A 21,370-nucleotide genomic window follows, 5' to 3' on the forward strand; every position below is an offset into this window, starting at 1 on the left:
AGACAGTAGTTATTGACGGCAGCTCCTGCACGGTGTGCTGAAGTACCTGTTGTAATAAATAAAGCCACTCACTGGGAAACTCAGTTCCAAACACAGTTTATTTCACATAAAGTAATGAATCACAATATGAAAATATGAGCATGTAAGCATCTATTGAGAAAATATTTATGGACAAAAGTACCTTTAAAGAAGTATCTGGAAAATTTTTTGCAAAATGTTTCAGAAGAGTGCTGTACTTTTTAGTACCATGAGACGGGGAGCGTTACCGCGGGAAGGGATACAACACATGAAATAAAATCTCCAAACTACTAGTTAACAATTTACATTTCCAATCGCTAAAGGGGCATATTTAAAATATAAATAAAATAAGTAAAAAGAAATGTTTTCTCTAGTCTTGTTAAGACTAAAAAAAAATGGCAAAGGATGTTAATTTCTTAAGCTATCATGTTAAGAACACATGATGGAAATCAGACAGATAATTGAAAAATTACTTACAAATTATCAAGATGTCTTTATCCTCAAATGGTCATTAGGACATTCATGGGTACGTATTTTGCTTTAGATACATACTTTCACAAAATGTGCTCTCAACGTCCCTGCTGGAGTCCCATCGCCCGAGCATGTCCCTTTTCGAGGTGGGCCGTCAGAGAGGGGCTCCAGGAACGAAGAACATGGGCGCGGTCCCGCAGGAGTGCCGTTCACCCCGCGTCCCGGTTCAGTCCAGTCACTTGAGCTCCATCGCGGGGCTGCTCTGCAGACTCCCCTGGGCCGGGCAGGTCACCAAGGAGTCCGGTCTGGTCAGCTTTAGCCTTCTGCCAGTTTTACCGCAAAACACGCTCTCAAATTCCTAAAGTCAAGAAGTGATCATTAATGTACTGAATTCAGAGATGTGGAATGCTGATTTCTTCAGAAGCACCAAAGGTTGAGGTGGGCATGGCGGCTCATACCTGTGATCTCAGAGGTCAGGAGGACTGTGGTTCGAAGCCAACCCTGGTAAAATGTTAATGAAACCCCACATCAACCAATAAGTCAGGCATGGTGGTGCACAGGTAGGAAGATCTCCGTAGATGCTTCTAAAGGTGTCACAACTGAAGTCATGCAAGGAGGTGTATACGATGAAAACAATAGGAATGTGCCCAGTAGCAGTTGCATTGTGCGTGCGTGTGTGTGTGTGTGTGTGTGTGTGTGTGTGTGTGTGTGTGTGCGCGCGCGTGCAGCTTTTCCGGTACATTGTCAGTGTCTGAGCATGTTGTCATAGAAGGCAGATGACTATTGTGGCAAAAGTTACATAACAAATATGCTACTTCTGCCGCTCGTATGTGTCTGGATTGGAGGCTGCCCCCCACCAACACTGGGGGGGCCTGGGGGGGTCTTTTGTTCAGGCAGCTGTGGGCTCCTGTTCTTGTTACTCTACCCCTCTCCTTTTTTTTTTTTCTGGCCATGGGGCCTGAACTCTGGGCCTGGGCGCTGTCCCTGAGCTCTTTAGCTCAAGGCGAGTGCTCTACCACTTGAGCCACAGCGCCACTTCCATCCCTCTACTTTTTAGAAGGCCTTAGTTCTGGGGCCAGGTCAGCTCTGATGACCACCTGAAGCATGAGATGCAGGACAGAGCATGGAGGTGAGAGCCACAAGGAGGACCAAAGTTCCGGCTTGCTACCACCTGGTGGCCTTGAGAACAGGGTGTGCAAAGACGAGTCAGACTCAGCAGCAGAGTTGTGAAAAAGGTTTGGAAGAAGCTAGTGGTGATGGTTGCACACTGCTGCCAGAGAACTCAACGCCAAGCACATTTACAAATGGTTAAATGGCAACTGTTGTTGTTGCTGCTGCTGCTGCTGGTCGTGGGGCTTGAACTCTGGGCCTGGGCGCTGTCCCTCAGCTCTTCAGCTCAAGGCAAAGCACTCTACTGCTTGAGCCACAGCGCCACTTCCGGTTTTCTAGTGGTTTATTAGAGATAAGAGTCTCACAGACTTTCCTGCCCGGGCTGGCTTTGAACCGTGATCCTCAGTCTCAGCCTCCTGAGTAGCTAGGATGATAGGTGTGAGCCACAAGCGCCTGGCTTCTAAATGGCAAATTTTATGTGTTTTACTAGAATAAAATCATATAAACCTAGATTGGCTTGTATAGAATGGCATATTTTTAAAACAGCTAACAGAAGGGGCTGGGAAGGAGGCTCAGTGGTAGAGCGCTTGCCTTGCATGCATGAGGCCCTGGGTTCGATTCCTCAGCACCACATAAACAGAAAAAAGCCAGAAGTGGCTCTGTGGCTCAAGTGGTAGAGCGCTAGCCTTGAGCTGAAGAGCTGAGGGACAGCGCCCAGGCCCAGAGTTCAGGCCCCATGACCGGACCCTAAAAAAACAAAAACAAAACAAAAAAGCTAACAGAAATGTCTAAAGATGTTAAAAAATAACAGAGAGAATGAACTCTATGTCTCTGCACTCGGCCTCCCCTTTCTCCTCTGGGTTATCTTAAAGCAGCTCCTGATGTCTCGGCTGTTTGAAGACCGCACTGCAGCGCAGTTACGGTGGGGCTTGGCTACTCCTGTAGCAGCTCCCCGACCCCCATGTACAAACGGCTTATGTGAGCTGGCATCCAAACGTTGCCTTAGGCACTTAAATATCTTTCAATCTATCATAGGTCTCCTTTCTTTTCTTTTTTTTTTTGTCGGTCATGGGGCTTGAACTCTGGGCCTGGGCACTGTCCCTGCGCTCTTCAGCTCAAAGCAAGCGCTCTACCACTTGAGCCACAGACCCACTTCCGGTGGGGGAGGGTGTTAACTGGTGATAAGAGTCTCACCAGTGTTCCTGCCTCGCCTGGCTTTGAATAGCACTGAGATCCTCAGATCCCAGCTTTCTGAGCAGCTAGGATTACAGGCGTGAGCCACCAGCCACTGGCTTCCCTTTTGCTTTTTCCTGTGTCTTTTTTTCCCTTTTTTGCTGGTTGTGGGACTTGAACTCTGGGCCTGGGCACTGTCCCTGAGCTGCTTTTTGTTCAAGGCTAGCACTCCACTACTTGAGCCACAGTGCCACTTCCAGCTTTTTTGAATAGTTTATTGGAGATAAGTCTCACAGAGTTTCCTGCCTGGGCTGATTTCAAACCGTGATCCTCAGATCTCAGCCTCCTGAGTAGCTAGGATGACAGGTGTGAGCCACCAGCGCACGGCTCCTGTGGCATTGATTTATTGAAGAAATGGAATCGTTTGTCCACATTGAGGTTCACATATCCATGGCAGTGTTTAACGTTTTGTTCCCTGAAGTTCCTAGCAGCCGTGACTTCGGGCGAGTTCTGGCAGGCAGTGTGTCTACCTGTTGACACCACCTTTCAACCAGTGTGACCAATGCTTCTGTGCGTATTCAGAGTGGCTCCCTGTTTCTTTTGGGTTTACACCCAGAAATGGAGCCGCTGGGTCTATAGCAATTCCGTTTAACATTGTAAAATGCTGCCACACTCCTCCACGGAGCTGCCAACACGGCACCGGGCTCAGACCGCGCTTCCAACATGGGCTATTTTCAGACTTCTCTTCAAGAGTCATCCCCGGATAGACAATTTGCTCCAGGAAAGTTAGAATGTGTTAGTGTCTTTAACTGAGCATCACTATCCCACAATAATGTGAATTTGGGAAATTATGTAACCACTTAATCACAATAAAAAATTTGAAAAAAAAAAAAAAGTCATCCCCGGAGGATGCTCGCTGCTTCATGACTAACGCTGCGTCCGAGTCTCCTTTCAGGTTCTTACTGACATTCACAGACGTCTCTGGAGAAATGGCTATTCTTGCTCTCCCCCGCCCCCACTGCCTTTCTTTCCAGGTAGTATTTATTTATTTGTGCTGGTCCTGGGACGTTCAGGTCAGGGACTTAAGCTCTTGCTCGCTTGTTCACAGCAGGTGCTCCACCACCTGAGCCACGCCCCCCAGTTTCATCTTTTGGCCATTTTTCAATTTTGTTTTGTTATTTGTCACTGAGTAAAAGCTTTGATTCAATTCAGGAAGGGAAAGAGAAAGATACGTACTTGGACTGTTGATTTAAATTCTGTATCATCTGCACTGACTGTAATAGTCTACCTATCCATATCAAAATTATGTTCAACCAAAGCCATCTGCCACTTCCAACTGCTACCGACACCCAGAGCTCTATCTGCATCCTATAGCCTCTGTGTATTGATGCAGTCTGAGCATGATGGTACATGCCCATGATCCCAGAAGTAGAGGTAGGAGGACTCAAGTCTGAGTCCTGCCCAGGAAAAAGCACAAGGCCCTATCTGAAAAACAAACTCAAACTGGGGCATGGCTCAGTGACAGGGCATGGCCGGAAGGCCCTGATTTCAGGCCCCAGTAGCAAAGGAATGCTGGTTTAGGATGCAATATAAAACAAAGCATTTAAAGTTTTTTTATACAGCTGGGCACTGGTGGCTCACACCCGTAATCCTAGCTACTCAGGAGGCTGAGATCTGAGGATCACTGCTCAAAGCCAGCCCCAGCAGGAAAGTCCCCTTGAGATTCTTACCTTCAATTAGCCAACCAGAAATGGTGCTGTGGCTCAAGTGGTAGAGTGCTTGCCTTGAACTGAAGAGCTCAGGGACAGCGCCCAGGCCCAGAATTTAAGCCCCACAACAACAACAACAACAAAATAAATAAATAAAAATAAAGATTATTTTATATAACATATGGTTATAGTTTGGTGTTAATGCTTCAGCAATGGCTGCACCATGCTGGCCGACTCCGGTCTGCACGTGTGCACAGACCCTCCCCTTCACAACTTCTACTTCAGGTCAACGTGGTTTTTCACTTCCACCTATGCGAGAACATGGCGTATTTGATTGTTCCATGCATTTTGCTGCAGATGACGAGATCTGTCCTGCATTCCTTCTGTTCCCCTGGGCACCTAGGCAGACTCCCACTTTCGGCCATTGTGAACAGGGCCATGAGGGCCGTGAGCATGCTGCCTCTCTGGAGGCTGGTTTCACTGCTTTCGCTCGTACCCTGAAGCAGTGGTAGATCCGTCTTTAGTTCGGTACTGTTCTGTTTTCACCTGCTATGATGAGGCTCGTTTTCCCCCACATCCAGCCTTCTTTTAAAAACAGCCATTCTAACTGGGCAGAGATGGTATTTCATTGTAGTTCTGGTTTGCATTTCCCTAGCAGCTCATGAAATTGTATTTCCTTTTTCCAGAAGGGTCTATTTAGATAATTTGCTCACTCTTAAACTGACTCACTTTTTTTTTTTTTTAGCTCCTCATAATATCTGGAAATTAATCCTCTCAGATGGGTATCTTTTCCCATTCTGTAGAATCCCTCTACTTCGGTGTATAGCCGTTTAGCTCAATATAATCCCAGTTTCCATTTCTTTGCCTTTCCCCTGTGTTTTGGGAGTCCTTTGGAAGTATTTCTTGTTCTCAGGTCTTTCCGTTTCTGTGGAGCTGGGGTCTGCAGCCTGACATTTGTGCTGTTCGTCACTTGGAGCTGATGTCTGTCCAGTGAGAGCTCAATGTCCTGAGCCCCATGTGGGGCTCTCTTTTCCCAGCAGCATGTGGCGGAGGCCACCCTTCCTCCACTATAAGGTCTTGGAACCTTTGTCCAGGATCCCTTGGCTCTGAAGCCTCTGATCGGTGCTGTTGGCCTGAGTCTGTCTCTGTGCCTGACCAATGCTGCTTTGGTGACTGTCACTATGTAGTATGTCTTGAAATCAGGCTTCCAATGTACCACACTGTGATACGGAAAAAAATCGCCTATATTTGACAAGGTAGAATTTATCTTTTAGGATAACAAAAGTCAAAAAGGAGAAAATGTCTCAGACATACGCAAGCACCTTGTTTCCTTACCTATCTTCACACATGACCAGGCCAGTCCGGGCACCTGTCTCGGTGAGGGGCAGGCCGGGGTTGCCCAGCTCAGCCCAGAGAACGGGGTGGGGAACGCCTGTGTAACCTCTAAGGTACTACCATCGCGCTTTCACTTAGCACCTATTTTCAACAAAACATGAGAAACAGGTGCTTGTTGTTGCTGTTGTTTAAGGAGGTATTTTTGCTTCGCTAGGCTGGTGTACCGCCGCTCAAGCCATGCCGCCAGCCCTTTTAGGCACTGCATAATTTTAAGGCAGGGCCTCGCTTTACACTCCAACTGGCCTGGGGCGGGGGGGGGGGGGGGGGAGGGAAGGGGCGGGGGGGGGGGAGGGAAGGGGCGGGGGGGGGGGGAGAACGCCACTGTGCCCAGCCATCAAGCGAGTTCGAGTCTTGTGAGCTTCTTTGTTCCTCTGGCCTCAAATGGCAATTCCTGATTTCAGATCTCTGCCTCCCAAGAATTCAGATCACAGACTGCAGAATTCTTACAAGTAATCAAAACATTTCAAGATGGCATTTGACCAAAGTAATTGTTTTATTAGGTTTATAACTATGACAATCATTTCAATAATAAGGCTATATTTTTTTTCTTTTTCTTTTCTTTTTTGCCAGTCTTTGGGCTTGAACTCAGGGTCTGGGTTCTGTCCCTGAGCCTCTCTGTGCTCAAAACTAGCACTCTACCACTTCTGGCCTGTTCTGTATATGTGGTACTGAGGAACTGAACCCAGGGCTTCATGCATGCTAGGCAAGCACTCAACCACTGAGCCACCTTCCCAGCCCAAGGCTATACTTCTTAGAAGAGAAACAAAGATGGCTCTACTTATATTCAGAAAACATGTCAGGAAGTCGTGAGGAAGAAAACTGTGTAATATTTCCAGGGTTAAAGGCGAAGTTAGGAGAAACAAGGAAAGAAACTTCAAACTGACTAAAGAAAGCATTCAGAGGGTATCAGACAGGTGGGCAACAGTACGTAGCTAACGAAGGTGCCAAGTATGTAAAACAAACACTCAGAACACCAAGATCTAACCAGAGCACAGATCCACACAGGCCTGACGGAGGAAAGGGAAGGGGTGGTTCGAATCTCAACAATCTCAGCCTAATCAATGCAGACTCTCTACACGAAGGAGGCACATTATTTCCAAATATTCATGAACTTCCTTAGTTGACCACATGAAAGGTCAGAGTGCCAAGACTCCAGAAATTGTTTAAACTTTATTACACAGAGCATCTTCATTGACCACAGTGTAACAAAACAATAAGGAACAGGTAAGTAGCTTTTTCTAGAATGATAAAAACTTGGGACTGGAGGCGCAGTTTAGCAGTGGCGCATTTGCCTAGCATGTGCAAGGCCCTGGGCTGATTCCCAGCATTGAACAAGACACAGAAACATACACAGAGAATCCCCCTGCTGAAGAAGTAAGACAAAACTTGCTCAGAGTAAGTGAAAGCATTATATTTCATCCTGCAGGATATTTTTGAGACAGTAGCAAGACAGAAATTTGCTTTAAGTGCATTCACTAGGAAGCAAGATGAAAAACTAACAGGCAACTCCCACGCTCCCTCCCCCTCACAAAAAACCCTTATACAAGGGAAGTAACAAATATGAGTGTGTGTGTGTTGGTCCTGGGGCTTGAGGGCTTTGGTGCTGTCCCTGAGCTTTTTTGCTAAAGGCTAGCACTCTACCACTTGAGCCACAGCTTCACCACTTCAGTTAAATGAAACTAAGAGTCTCACAGACATTCCTGCCAAGGCTGGCTTTGAACCATGATCCTCAGATCTCGGCCTCCGCATATCTGGGATGACAGCTGTGAGCCACTGGTACCTGGCAAATGTAAGATCTTATGCATTCAAAGTAAAAGGGGATGATGAAAGACTACTCCTGCCGGGCTGGTGGCAGGGCAGGGCTGTGGGTAGGGGCGGGGCTGGCCTCCAGAATACCCAAAGCCGGCCCTCCCTCGACCAGAAGGCCAGGACCTCGACAAGGAGGTGCCGGGCAGCAGCTCAGGACGATGAGGGCCAGGCAGCCCAGACCTGGGGGGACGGAGGACGCAGGGGCCTCTTCCCACGCGCGTCTCTGGGGAGGACCCAGCACTGCGGCACACGCTGCGGGAGCTGGGGGCACGCTTCATGCACGTGCCCACACGAGTAAAACTCCATGGGACACAAGCACCACAGCCATCTCCACATGAGCCCCGGGGCCACCTCCTGGCATCTACACTGTTGTATCTGTGTCAGTCGTATCCCGTCAGCGGCATTCCCAGACTGTGTAATGAAACCAAGAGGGCCACCCCCGAGCCCTGCTCCGCACGTGCCAACGGCCGCAGACACACGCAGCAGCAGCTGGGCTGAAACACCACTGCTGGTCACTTTGGCCACCTTCCCTCCAGCACAGAGCCGCGGTGGGGCGCCCTTCCGGGCTCGCCGCGGGGCTCCGCGCCGGCCTCTGGGTCTGTGGAAGGCAGCAGTCGCAGTGGCACCTTCAGCGGCTGCCCCACACAGGCGGCTGCCACGCAGTGCTCAGCGCTCCACCGGCACGGAGCCTCGCACGCTAGTGACACCACTTACCTGGCCTGAGTCCCTACTGCAGTCGGGGCTTTACTTGTGCAAGACCGTGAAGAACGCAATTAAACGAGCAGATTCCATCACCCTAACACGCAGGCTTTCCATGCAGATGACACTCAAGGCACCAAGGGCTCGCATGCTCACGGACCAGAGTGACACCGCAGTGCCGCCGGCGGCAAGGGCAGCGGCAGCTGCCAGCGCGGCAGGGGCAGACCCTCCTGGGCTTGGGGTGAGGGCAGGAGGGTCTGCAGGGGCAAGATGGTGCTCCACCCTGCAAAGAGGGTCTCCCCACCCTCGCCCACGCCAGGCCAGTGACTCGTGCTTCCTGCGTGGTGCAGGGACAGAGGCGGACGAGGAAGAAGAGACTGTGGAGGGGCGGGGCAGAGGCGGCCTCAGCTCCTCGAGCTTCACTGAAGCTGGGTCCCGGTGGCTCACATCTGTCATCCTAGCTCCTCTGGAGACTGAGATCTGAAGATCTCTGAAGCCAACACAGACAGACAAATCTTTTGAACTCTTAATTCCAATTTACTGGTAAAATGCCAGAAATGGAATTGTGACCCATGCAACAGACTTGAGTAAAAAAGTCAAGAGCCAGCATGAGGTCCCGAGTTCAAGCCCCAGTACCAGCGCACACGCGCACACGCACACACACAAATTATCACAAAAATCCAGATCTTGAAGCAGGAATTCTACAGACAACTGCTGTGCCGCCACTGGGACCGAGCGCCAGAGTCAGATGCAGAACACAACCTATGGCCACGTGTCAGGGAGAAGTCAGTCCCGCTGTGGAGGTCGTTTTAGGAGCGCTGTGGATGCACGCGATGGGGTGGCGCCAGGGGGCGCTGGCGCCGGCTCTGTGGGTGGGGGTGGCGCAGGGTCACGTGGGTGGAGCACCTGCAGAAATACTTTGAGATGAAGGCTCATGTCTGTGGTCATCGCTGAAGTGTGTGCATGAAGGGAGCGTGCAGGAACGGTAGAGGTCAAGTGCTGGGCACACAGGCACACACAGCACTGCATATGCTCAGCAGAACACTAACTGAAGCCAGTTGTGGTAGCAAACAACCGTAACGCCAGCTGTGTGGGAGACACGGGGAGGAGGACTGCAGTCCAAAGCCAGTTCTGGGCCAAACACAAGGCCTGTCTGAAAATGCAGCCCAAGAAGGGCTGGTGGCGTGGCTCAAGTGTAGCGCCCTTGCCTTGCGAGTTCAAACCCCTGTGCTATCTCCTCCAAAAGAGAACAAAAGCATGCACGCAATGACTATACGATTCACCACGCACAAGAAGGACAAGTGTGTTCAGGCCAACAACATGCCACGCCCCAGATTTCTAGCCAGCTTTACTTCCTGATGGGTCTGATAAGCCGACCCAGAAACCATCTACAAGATCAATATAATAAAATTTCAGAACCATCCAAGAAATAGTCTAGAGTATTATGTCCAGAGTTTTAAGTCTATTTAATCATCTTGGAGTATAGTTGACAAACACTTCAAAACCTACAACTCTCATTGTATTTAATTGAAGCATATCAATAGTTTACTACAAATAGATACACAAATCCAAACTTAAGCCTTTTAACAAATAGTAAAGCTTTATTTTATTAAAACAAACCAACAGTCTACCATTAACAAATGATATTCAAGGACAACGTTATAAGTAACTACAATAGAATAAACTCAACATAATACGGCTTTGACCTGTGATTCACTGGAGAATGGAGGTAAGAGAGCAGGCCACAGGATGAGACCGGCCTGTGGACAGGCCCTGGAGAGTGGCCAGCTGGGGCCCCTCTGAGTCCCCAGGGAGCTGTGCCATCTGAGCCCATCCTGCAGGCGGAGTGCTGGCCTCCACACTGCCAGCAGCTCGGGCACAACACAAAATCAGGACCCAACGGGCCTGCTCTATCCGCGAAGGCACCATCACGCCCGGAGGGACAAAGCTGCATGCCCTGACTCGGAGCCAGCTGGGCACTGAAGCCCCAATCACAGCGCACAACCCTCCACTGCCAGGGCCAAGTCAACCCCCACGCAGCCCAGGCCTGGCTGGAGCAGAACTGGGCGGCTTCACAGCCCCGCCCACAGAAATGTGGCTTGTTTGCCTTCTGAACACACCTGAGAACCCAGACTACCTACTGGGCACCTGTCTACCTTTTTCCTCTATTTGCTTTCTTCATTTTCAGTTTTCCGGAGGGCAAAACTCATGTCCTCCGCATTCTGCAGGCCCCAGTACACTACACTGTACACAGTAAGTTGTCCAGTTTGTTACCTGACAATTCAGATTCGACTGCCACTTACATAGTGCACTTTCATAAGCAAGTATGGGCTGTGACTTTGACTTGAACAAGTGACAGCATTAATGGGCGAGTGTCCGTCACACCTTCCCTAGCATTTGGTGTTAAGATTCCTGGAAACCCAGGGCAGCCTGAGTGACACTTAGCAAAGAAGCGCATAAAGAACACTGATGAACCAGCGCCTGCCTGGCCTACTTACATACTGACCTTTTTAAGAGAATCCCCGTGTCTTTCCTGAATATACTTCAGGAAGGCCGTGGTCCACTGAAGGGTTGTTGCCTTATCTGTCTCTGCGTTGCAGAACGGAACTAAAAGATTCAGCTCGTCACAGCAAATTCGGATTCTGCGCCTGCAGTCAAAACCCAGAGTAATCACACAGGGCAGCTGGTGAAGAAAAGAGCAACAGGAGGTTCACTATTTTACTCAAAGGAAACAGAGCTCCTGGAGCTGACCGCGTGCTCGCTTGGGAAACACCCTCCCGGGAAGCTCTGACCCACGAGCACTTCACTACTGCGCTCCCACTGGTCTGGAGACCAGTAATGAAACTCAGGTCAAAATTCTGCGTGTACTTTTTCTGGGAAGTCCCTCCCCACCTGCAACCTCTTTATGATGCAGGGGATGAAACCCAGGGCCTTGCCCACCTGGAAAAGCAGTTGACCACTGAGTGCCCATAGCCCCATTCTTCCAGGGTAGCCCACACACAATCAGACAAGCTTGGGAACAGCCTGCTGGGGACGCTTCAGGAATCCTGACTCAGTGAGGACCAAACCGACCTCCAACCACCACCAACCACAGCTCTGCCTAATCCTGAGACCTGGCTTCCTAACTCAGTCCAAGCACCCTGGCTTTTACCATTAGCACTGAAAACAAAACAGAGCTCTAAAGAGAAGTGACATTACAACCTAAGTCTTGCATTTGGCAAAGCAATACAAAAACGTCTACAATGTGGCTCTTGTGATGCATCTGTACATTTACACATAAAAAAATGGAATCAGGCAGGGTGCCAGTGGCTCACACCTGTAATCCTAGCTACTCAGGAGGCTGAGATCTGGGGATCGCAGTTCAAAGCCAGCCCAGGGCAGGAAAATCTGGGCGACTCATCTCCAATTAGCCACCAGAAAACCAGAAGTAGTGCTGTGGCTCAAGTGGTAGAGCGCTCGCCTTGAGCTGAAGAGGTCAGGGACAGCGCCCAGGCCTAGAGTTCAAGCCCTATGACTGACCAAAAAAAAAAAAAAAGAAGAAGAAAATCCAACGTTGGCATGGTGGCAACAAGATGCACCCTAGCTTCTAGACACCCTGCCCAAACTCTACCTATTAGCTCATTTAGTTCTGAGCTTCGCAAATTAAGTCTATGCAGTAGATAATATTGCTATTTTATAGATGAGAAAAGCTTGACATAAGATGCAAAGATGTTAGGGTAAAAATTTACACTTCCAAACATCGACATGTGGTATGAGATGACTCACAGAGCAGGTATTTAATACATCAATTGGCAGAATGACCTCTGCTATCCAGTGAGTTCAGAGAAGTCCCTCAGAAGGTATGAACAAGTATTGTAAGAAAGGCAAGAGCCGGGCGCTGGTGGCTCACACCTGTAATCCTAGCTACTCAGGAGGCTGAGATCTGAGGATCGCGGTTCAAAGCCAGCCCAGGCAGGAGAGACCGTGAGACTCCTATCTCCAATGAACCACCAGAAAACCGGAAGTGGCGCTGTAGCTCAAGTGGTAGAGCGCTCGCCTTGAGCTGAAGAGCTGAGGGACAGCGCCCAGGCCCAGAGTTCAAGCCCCACAACCGACAAAAAGAAAAAAAAAAAAAGAAAGGCAAGAGCTGGGCACTGGTGGCTCACACCTGTAATCCTAGCTACTCAGAAGGCTGAGATCTGAGTTAGAGGTTCAAAGCAAAGTCTGTGAGACTCTTATCTCCAATTAACCAGCAAAAATAATGGAAGTAGAGGTGTGGCCCAAGCGGTAGAGCGCCAGTCTCGAGTGAAAAAGCCAAGCAAGAGCATGAGGCCCTGAGTCCAAGTTCCACAAGAAGGAAGGAAGGAGGGAGGGAAGGAAGGAAGGAGGGAAGGGAGAGAGGGAGGAAAGGGAGGAAAGGGAGGAACGGAGGGAAGGAAAGAAGGAAGGAGGGAGGGAGGGAAGGAAGGAGGGAAGGAAGAGAGGGAAGGGAGGAACGGAGGGAAGGAAAGAAGGAAGGAGGGAGGGAGGGAAGGAAGGAGGGAAGGAAGAGAGGGAGGAAAGGGAGGAAAGGGAGGAACGGAGGGAAGGAAAGAAGGAAGGAGGGAGGGAGGGAAGGAAGGAGGGAAGGAAGAGAGGGAGGAAAGGGAGGAAAGGGAGGGAAGGAAAGAAGGAAGGAGGGAGGGAGGGAAGGAGGGAAGGGAGAGAAGAGAAGAAGAAAGAAAAGGGAGGGAGGGAAGGACAGACGGAGGGAGGGAGGGAGAGAAAGATCTAGTTCGCTTTAACATAGCCTTTTAAAAAGAACAAATTGTCCGGCTCAATATTCAATATTGGAATTTCAAAGGTATTTGTTTCACTCAGTGCTACTTATTCCCTGAGCTGAAAACAAACCGACACATAATACTCAGTAAATGACTAAGTGAATTACCAGGAAAACTATGTAAAAACCCAACTGTAACAACAACAACAAAAAATTAGGCACCTTTGCTTTTATACAGAAAAGGACAAATAAAATTCCCAGGTAAGACCTGTAGGTTCTAATCTCCTCTTCTCCAGCATTCTTAAAGAACTGGGCGGGGACCTTGCCCACTGTGCAGGACTAACCTGCCAGCCTGAGGCTCCTCAGCTGAGAGCCTGCATCAGGCTGGCCAGCCTCAGTGTGGGGGAGAGTTACAAGTGGCCCAAAGAGCTACTCTGCCAAGGACAGAGCACCCTCTTTCATCTGGCCACGAGGCAGTCAGGTACTGACAGGATGGACTGTGACCTAATCTGAAGGTGATGAGCACTCCTGCATGCAGTCCCTCCCCGCCGTGTGGCCAGGGTGGCCTGTGTGCTACCGGAAGAGGAATCCTGGCAGTAAGTGTGTGTGTGTGTGTGTGTGTGTGTGTGTGTGTGTGTGTGTGTGTGTGTGTCTGCCCTGGACTCCCCCGCTGGACCTCTGCTGATTAGTCGCAGAACTAAGTCATAGCTTAGAGTCCACCAGTGACTGCTGAACTTGGGTGGTCTTGTGGACTCCTGGCCCAATGAGCAGAGCAAAGTGGAGGTTATTCTTTCCTCCCATGTCTCAACCATGTGGCCCACTGTACAAATCTGTGCATCTAAGATAACTGCACAAACCCATCACATGCATTACCTTCTATCTCTTTCCATTCGGTTATGCCTCTCCCGACGCTGAGACCTTCCTCCCTGGGGGCCGCTCTGCGTCGGCTCCCCCAGGGTAGACTGGGAGGATTCTGAGCACTGCCAGGCACCCTGTGCCGCCGTGGAGCCTTCACCCACATTCTGGATCTCTCCCAGGGCTCTCCGTTCTATACTTGTGTCCAGCTGACGGATCCTACTCCGATTCCTCTTATTTATGGCTTGTTTACATAGCGCTTCTTCTTTGCAAAAGAAGGAAAAAGAGGTCATTTAATTTTTTATTCTTATTTAATAAGTTAATATTAACTTGCTGGTGTTGATTTTTTTTTTTTGGCATTTTCAATCCAAGATACAGACGGTGCTGGGTGTGCCGGAAAGCGACCAAAGTGAGGAGCTGCGATGCCAGTGCGGGCACTGCAAACCCAGCCGGGACTGGGCCCAAATTCACATGCAGCGCTGAGCCAGCACGGCTGCCTTGTCAAAGTCCTTCTCGCTAGTCAACATGCATTATTACCCACGACACAGAACCAAGGCGGTTTCTTTTTCTGCAATTCAGAATGAAAAACGCTCAAACTATTTTCTCCAAAAAGGTTTCTTTAGATCCAATTATTCTAATGTGCAATGGATATTTTAACTGTGGTGCTCACAAGAAGGCAAATTTTAAGTGCCTGATACGCAACACCTGCTTGCCTCACAGTGGGAGCTACAAAGAGCACACAGCACTCCCGCCCCGCTGCGTGCTGCGGCACAGCGCGCCGCGCTGCTGGGCATAGGATGTACATCTGCACCCAGGCGCCACAAAAGCCAGCACTCCCTAACATCAGCTTCAGAAAGTTCTGGTGTTTTATTCCTTAGCTGGGGGCCACACACTGAAGCTCATCTGCACTCCTCACAAATGGTGCCAAACACTTCACCTAAAATGTCAGGGGGAGGAGAAGAGAGAGGAAAGGGCTGGGGGCAGGGATAAACTATACCCCATGCAGTTTATCAGCTCCCAAAACCTTGGCTTAACAGTCTTACAGTGTCGCTTAAAAACCATCTTTTCACGGGGCACTGGTGGCTTCTGCCTGTCATCTTAGTTACTCAGGAGGCTGAGAGCTGAGGATTGCAGTTCAAAACCAGCCCAGGCAGGAAAGTCTATGAGATTCCTATCTCCAATTAATCACCCCAAAAAGCCAGAAGTGGAGCTGTGGCTCAAGTGGTAGAGCACCAGCCTTTCTGTGAAAAGCGCTCATGGACAATGCCTAGACCCGAGTTTAAGCCCCAGAATGGCACAAAAAGAAAACAACAACAAATTTTTTTTGCCAGGGAAAACAGTGAGAACTTTCACCATCAGCAAAGTTCTCCACAGCAGCTTCTCTGATTCCCACACTTCTAATTACTGTATGGCCTCTGCTCCTGCTCCCTGCCCTCCACCTGCAGGGTCTTACCCCTTTGCCACATACCCTAGCTTCCATAAGAGTCCAGACTGCCACTTCACTCAGAGAGTAGGGAAAAAAAACCAACAAACTAATAGCACTAAAGCACTTCCAGTAACTATGATCGCTGAACACTGAGTCTGTCATTTTGTTGTTAAAAAGCATCAGGGCCCTGAGACATTCTTCTATGTCTAAACCACCTCCAGCCCCATATGCTCCCAAAGGGTCAGCCAGTCAGTCAGAGGAGGCCCTGCCGCTTCCATCGCTTACCTCCCACTTTAATCCAAACCTGCTCGGGCAAAGCTTTGTTCCTGCTACCTAAAGTCTGTTTAGAGGACTCAATCTCTTGCTGGTAACAGAACGAAAATGCTCTAGGCAGTCCAATATCCTGATGCTTGGCAGCTTCCAGTATAGAACATGAATTACTAGAACTCTGGAAAAAAATGAAGCAACAGGAGTTTTTATCAATATGTGACTTAATTTGTTCTGTTTTGTCTTTAAGAAGCAGGGTTCCACTGTGTAGCCTGGCTTGGAACGGGGGCTGGCTTGGAACTGACTATGTCTTCCAGGCTGCCCGTGAGCTCATGGTCCTCCTGCCTCAGTCTCCAGAGTGCTGGGGTTACAGACTGCTGGGACTACAGGTACCAACTACCATGCCTAGCTCCTCCATCTGCTCTTCACTGCACAAATAAAATGCACTTAGCACATGAATCATTGAACCTATCGATCAACCAACTTGAAAAACTTTCCCTTCACTATTTCTAAATAGCCCTGCACAACATAAACGTTCCCACTTTTTAAGAAGTTGCCTATTCATGAAAGAAAAAAGTCCTTGGGATCTAACTACAGTAAGTTACAATCTAGCAACACAATACCGAGGAGCAAGCTTCACCTGTGTCTGGGCAAGGCTGGAGTTCCCGCCGGTGGAGCACGCGCTTGTGAACAGTGGATAGGTGAACTGCAAAGCAGTAGTGGCAGCAGCAGTTTTGTTTTTCACTAACGTTGTACATTTGTTTTGTTGCTGATGAAGCGGAACATTCATTAATTCTGATGGATGCCGAATAAGAGTCACCAAACTGCCAAGACAAAAGAAAACCCAGAAACCTCAGAAATACGTGGCAGACCCCAAACCAGCGCCCAGCTGCTGCCCCACTAGCAGGCCTCGTCAGCCTGGGCCAGAGCTCATTTTGTCCACAGCTGCCCTGGGTGTGGCCGCATAGGGACGGGGAGTGCCCTCTCCTCCAGGGGTGTGGGGGGGGAGGGGCTCCTTCCTACCCTGAGCATACCCCAACACCCATCTCTTTTGTCATCCTCCAAACTCTGGAGAGGATGGATAAGCCTTGGACACCCATGGCCCAGGCATGAATGGAAAACCCAAGGTGTCGGTGTCCCCCAAAGCCACACTGGAGGCCACTATGTGGGAGGAGGCTGTGCTGGCTGCGGCTCTGTCTGACAGCTCCAACCTCTAAAGATAGGGTCCTTCCTATGCTTGCACTGCCTTGGGTCAGCTGGGGGGCAACAGGGAGACGACAAAAGCAGCTTTTCCCACCCTCGCGGCAAAGAATGAAAGCGTCCTCCAGCACAGCGGAGCCCTGCCCCGTCAGACAAGGCTCGGTGCACATTCCTCTTGGGGCTGTGGGCCACTGTGTGCAGTGTGCTGTCCAAGCCACCGGTCCTGGTCAGCTCCCTGTGCTACCCAGGGTCTGACCAGTGCCTCCTTGAGCCCATGGGACCTAGCCAGAGACCCAGCCGACTCCCTCATCTCTTATCCTGCCTGCCAGTGCTGAGGCAAAGCCTCTCCTGTATCCAGATCCTGCAGAAGCCTTGCCAACCCTGGGACCCTGGCTGACCCTGCAGGAGGCCTGACTGACCCCAGTCCTCCCTTGCACCCACGCCCCACAGGAGGCCCTGTGACCTCTCAGGAGGCCTGGCTGACCCCCAGCCCTCCGTCCCACTCAGACACCACCCTCCCCCCCCCCCACCAGGCCCAGCTGCCTCTGGCCCTCCCAGACACTGCAGGAGGCCCTGCTAATCTCTCAGGAGGCCTGGCTGGCCCCTGACCCTCCCTTCGGCTCAGACCCCACAGGAGGCCTTGCTGACCTCTCAGGAGGCCCAGCGGCCCCTGACTGACCCCAGCCCTCCCTTCTGCCCAGACCCTGTAGGAGGCCCTGCTGACCTCTCGGGAGGCCCATCTGATCCTGGCTGACCCCAGCCCTCCCTTCTGCCTCGACCCCACAGGAGGCCCTGCTGACCTCTCAAAGCCTTACACCCAGACCCCGCAGGAGGCCCCGCTGACCTCTCGGGAGGCCCTGCTGACCCCCGGTCCTCCCTTGCACCCACGCCCCGCAGGAGACCCTGCTGACCTCTCGGGAGGCCCCGCTGACCCCCGGCCCTCCCTTGCACCTCTCGGGAGGCCCCGCTGACCCCCGGCCCTCCCTTGCACCCACGCCCTGCTGACCTCTCGAAGCCTTGCACCCAGACCCCGCAGGAGGCCCTGCTGACCCCCGGTCCTCCCTTGCACCCACGCCCCGCAGGAGGCCCAGCTGACCTCTCGGGAGGCCCCGCTGACCCCCGGTCCTCCCTTGCACCCACGCCCCGCAGGAGGCCCCGCTGACCTCTCGGGAGGCCCCGCTGACCTCTCGGGAGGCCCCGCTGACCCCCGGGCCTCCCTTGCACCTCTCGGGAGACCCCGCTGACCCCCGGTCCTCCCTTGCACCCACGCCCCGCAGGAGGCCCCGCTGACCTCTCGGGAGGCCCCGCTGACCCCCGGGCCTCCCTTGCACCTCTCGGGAGGCCCTGCTGACCCCTGGTCCTCCCTTGCACCCACGCCCCGCAGGAGGCCCCGCTGACCTCTCGGGAGGCCCGCTGACCCCCGGTCCTCCCTTGCACCCACGCCCCGCAGGAGGCCCCGCTGACCTCTCGGGAGGCCCGGCGGGCCCCGGCTGCGCCCCCCCCCCCCCGCCGCCCCAGGCTCCCGCCCCGCCGCCCCAGGCCCCTTGCACGCACTTGTTGAGCGCCACGCCGGGCTCGGGGGGCTCGGGGCCGCGCGGCGCCGGCGGGGGCTCGGCCGGGATGCTGTTGAAGCGGTCCTCCAGGCGGACGCGCACGGCGGGCTTGGCCCGGGCCTCGGGCGCGCCCTCAGGCCCCGCGGCGCCCGCGCCCTCCTTGGCCGCGCCGTCGGCCCGCGCCCGCGCCGCGTCCGTCCCGCCCGGGGTCTTCTCGGCCGCGCCCGCCTCGCCCAGCAGCATCATGCGCAGCTCCTGGAAGTCGACGTGGCCCAGGCAGGGCGCGTCGGCCGCCAGCGGCGGGCACAGCACCGGGTAGACCGGCGGCGCCGGGGCCAGCGCGCCCGCCGCGCCCGCGCCCGCGCCGGGCCCGGCCAGCAGCGCGGAGCCGAGGCGCGCCTCGAGCTCGCCGTCCGCCGCCTCCATGTGCGAGTAGAGGATGTGCTGCAGCTGCGTGTACTCCACCTCCGTCATCTCCACCAGGCTCAGGTCCGTGGTCGTGAAGCTCAGCCCCGGCTCGCCCAGCGCCGCGTCCCCGCCGCCCGCGCCCTCGGGGCCCGCCTCGCCGCCCGCCGCGCCCGCCTCAGGCGGCGGCTCCCGCGGCCCGGGGCCCGACATGCCGGCGCGGCGCGGCCCAACGGCGGGGCGCGGGCGCGGACGGGCGGCGAGGCGGGGACGCGGCCCGAGCAGGACCCAGCGCCGGCCACCGCGGACGCGCCGTTGGGGGGGAGGGGGCGGAACAGCTGAGGCCGCGGCCGCGGTGCGCCTGCGCCGCCCCGCCCCGCCCGGCAACGGTAACCCCACCTCCCGTGCGGCCCCGCCCCTCCGTTACCTGCCGCTCCGCCCCCGCCCCCGGCCAACCGCCCGCCCGCTGCCACCCCGCCGCGGTCCCGCCTCCCGACGGCCGGCCGCTGCGCGCGCACCTCTCCCCTGCCTGGTCTCGACGGCCGGCCGCTGCGCGCGCACCGCCCACCATTCGCGCGGCGCACGAGGTACCACGGTGGCCCCGCCCCGTGCCCGGCCCCGCCCCCGCGTCTGGCCCCTCCTCGGTGTCTGGCCACCCTTTCCCCCACCCCCACCTCTGTATTTGGCCCCGGGTCGTCTGGCCCCGCCCCAGTGCCTGGCTCCACCCTTGTGTTCTGGCCCCGCCCCAGGGCTGGCTCCGCCCATGCGGCATGGCTCCCTCTCATGTGGTCTGGCTCCGCCCCCACGTCCTGCCTCCGCCCATGTGGTCTGGGGCCGCCCCCTGCCTGGGCTCCGTCAAGGGGTGTGGCTCCGCCCCCTGTCCTGGCTCCGCCTATGTAGTCTGGCCCCGCCCTGAGCCTGGCCCCGCCCCCGTGTCCTGCCTCCGCACGTCCCTCCCGACTCGGTCCTGTCCCTACTCGGTCCTGTCCCGCCTGCCTCCCTCCCCCTCCGGGATCCATCCCTTTCCTGATCGGCCCCGCATAGCCCGGCCTGTCGGAGGCCGGACCAAGGCCCGGTATCAGATCACACCCTCTTGGCCCTGCCGTGTGTCATACCCGGCCCCACCCCGCAGTTCCTTTTTTCTTTTTATACTGGTCCTGGACTTGAACTCAGGGCCTGAACGCTGTCCCATAAGCTTTTTTGCGCAAGTCTGGCACTTTACCACTTGAGCCACAGCGCCACTTCCGGTTTTCTAGTGGTTTATTGGAGATAAGAGTCTCACACTTTCCTGCCCGGGCTGGCTTTGAACCGCGATCCTCAGATCTCAGCCTCCTGAGTAGCTAGGATGACAGGTGTGAGCCACCGGCGCCCGGCCTTTTTGGTATTTACTGGAGATAAATGTCTCACGGACTTTCTTCCCTGGGCTGGCATCAAACCTCGATCCTCAGATCTCAGTTTCCTGAGTAGCTTTTGACTAGCAGACCCCTGTCTGGTACCCAGCCACACACCCCATGGCTGATCCAAGGCCAGGTCACTCCTTTGACTCAGGACCACAGCCTGCACTGGCACAAAAGGGGGACCAGCCCCTTGAGGGTCACTCACTCTGAAGACTCATTTTTGCAAGCTCAAAACAATCACTCCCTGTCTCACATTGGGAGCTCATGCATGGAAGTCTTTTTTCCATTTAGAAGGGAGGGCATTTAAAGGCCTTGAATTTAGGCATAGTTTTCCTTTGGGTACCATTTATCTTTGGAGTGCACTCTTACTTTTCTGCAGTCTCTTTTTTCAATAAATAGTAATATTATACCAGAGTCTTATATGTTTTTCTTTTTCCATCTAACAATAACATCCTCAGTGGGTAAAGATGGCTTTTGACAGAGGATATCAAGACCGCTGAGTACTCATTTTGAAAAAATATTAGCGCACTTATTTTACACAATACGAAAGGTTTCAGATGATTGCAATGGTCAAAATTTAAAAATCAAAATTATAAAGCCACTAACTATATAATCATTAAGTTTATAGCATGCTGTAGACCCTGAGTGAGAAGACCCTAAACGTGACACTGGCACAGGTTATAACATGACTCACTCAAGTCACGACAGATCTAGAACATCCGATGCTGGCCAGCTGCAAGCAAAGCTGTTTTCAAGGAAGCCCAGGAGCAGAGGGGCCTGCTCTCAGGGGTTCCCTCAGGCCACAAGTAAGTCAAGTTGTTCTCAAGAAATTTAATTACAGTTGGCTGGAGCAAGTACACCTTGTTAAAAAAAAAAAAGTAGGGGTACTTACAAAAAGCACAATATAAATTTGCTATAATACAGAAATATAGTGAACACACTAGGAAAGATTTAATTTTCTGTTGGTTTCTGTTTTATGCTGAATTATAAAAATTCCAAAACCTCTATAAAGGAGAACTACGTTGGAGCCATCATGATGACAGGTATCATCCCAAGGTTAGGAGAAGCAAAAGGCAACACATGGCAAGAACAGTGGTGAAGAGGCACTGATAAGATGGGAAATCCCGCAAGTGGGCCGGCCCTGA

General features: G+C 52.8%; 1 protein-coding gene across 2 annotated transcripts; it reads right to left on the bottom strand.

Annotated features, from left to right (window-relative positions):
* Positions 1–83: 83 nt before the first annotated feature.
* Tcfl5 (transcription factor like 5) lies at positions 84–19,124 on the bottom strand. Of its 2 annotated transcripts, none has more exons than XM_042699534.1 (6): positions 18,425–19,124; positions 16,311–16,494; positions 15,689–15,851; positions 13,996–14,239; positions 10,891–11,032; positions 84–847 (listed from the first exon to the last, which is right to left on the bottom strand). In XM_042699534.1, the coding sequence occupies exons 1-6, from the start codon at positions 19,039–19,041 to the stop codon at positions 725–727; spliced, it is 1,473 nt and encodes a 490-aa protein (XP_042555468.1). In that variant the 5' UTR covers positions 19,042–19,124; the 3' UTR covers positions 84–724. The 2 variants fall into 2 exon arrangements, with proteins under 2 accessions (XP_042555468.1, XP_042555467.1); XM_042699533.1 differs by having other exon boundaries at positions 13,996–14,242.
* Between the last annotated feature and the right edge of the window lie 2,246 nt (positions 19,125–21,370).

The sequence above is a fragment of the Dipodomys spectabilis genome, unplaced genomic scaffold (genome assembly GCF_019054845.1).
Source record: "Dipodomys spectabilis isolate Male_0828 unplaced genomic scaffold, ASM1905484v1 ptg000257l, whole genome shotgun sequence".
Taxonomy (NCBI): domain Eukaryota; kingdom Metazoa; phylum Chordata; class Mammalia; order Rodentia; family Heteromyidae; genus Dipodomys; species Dipodomys spectabilis.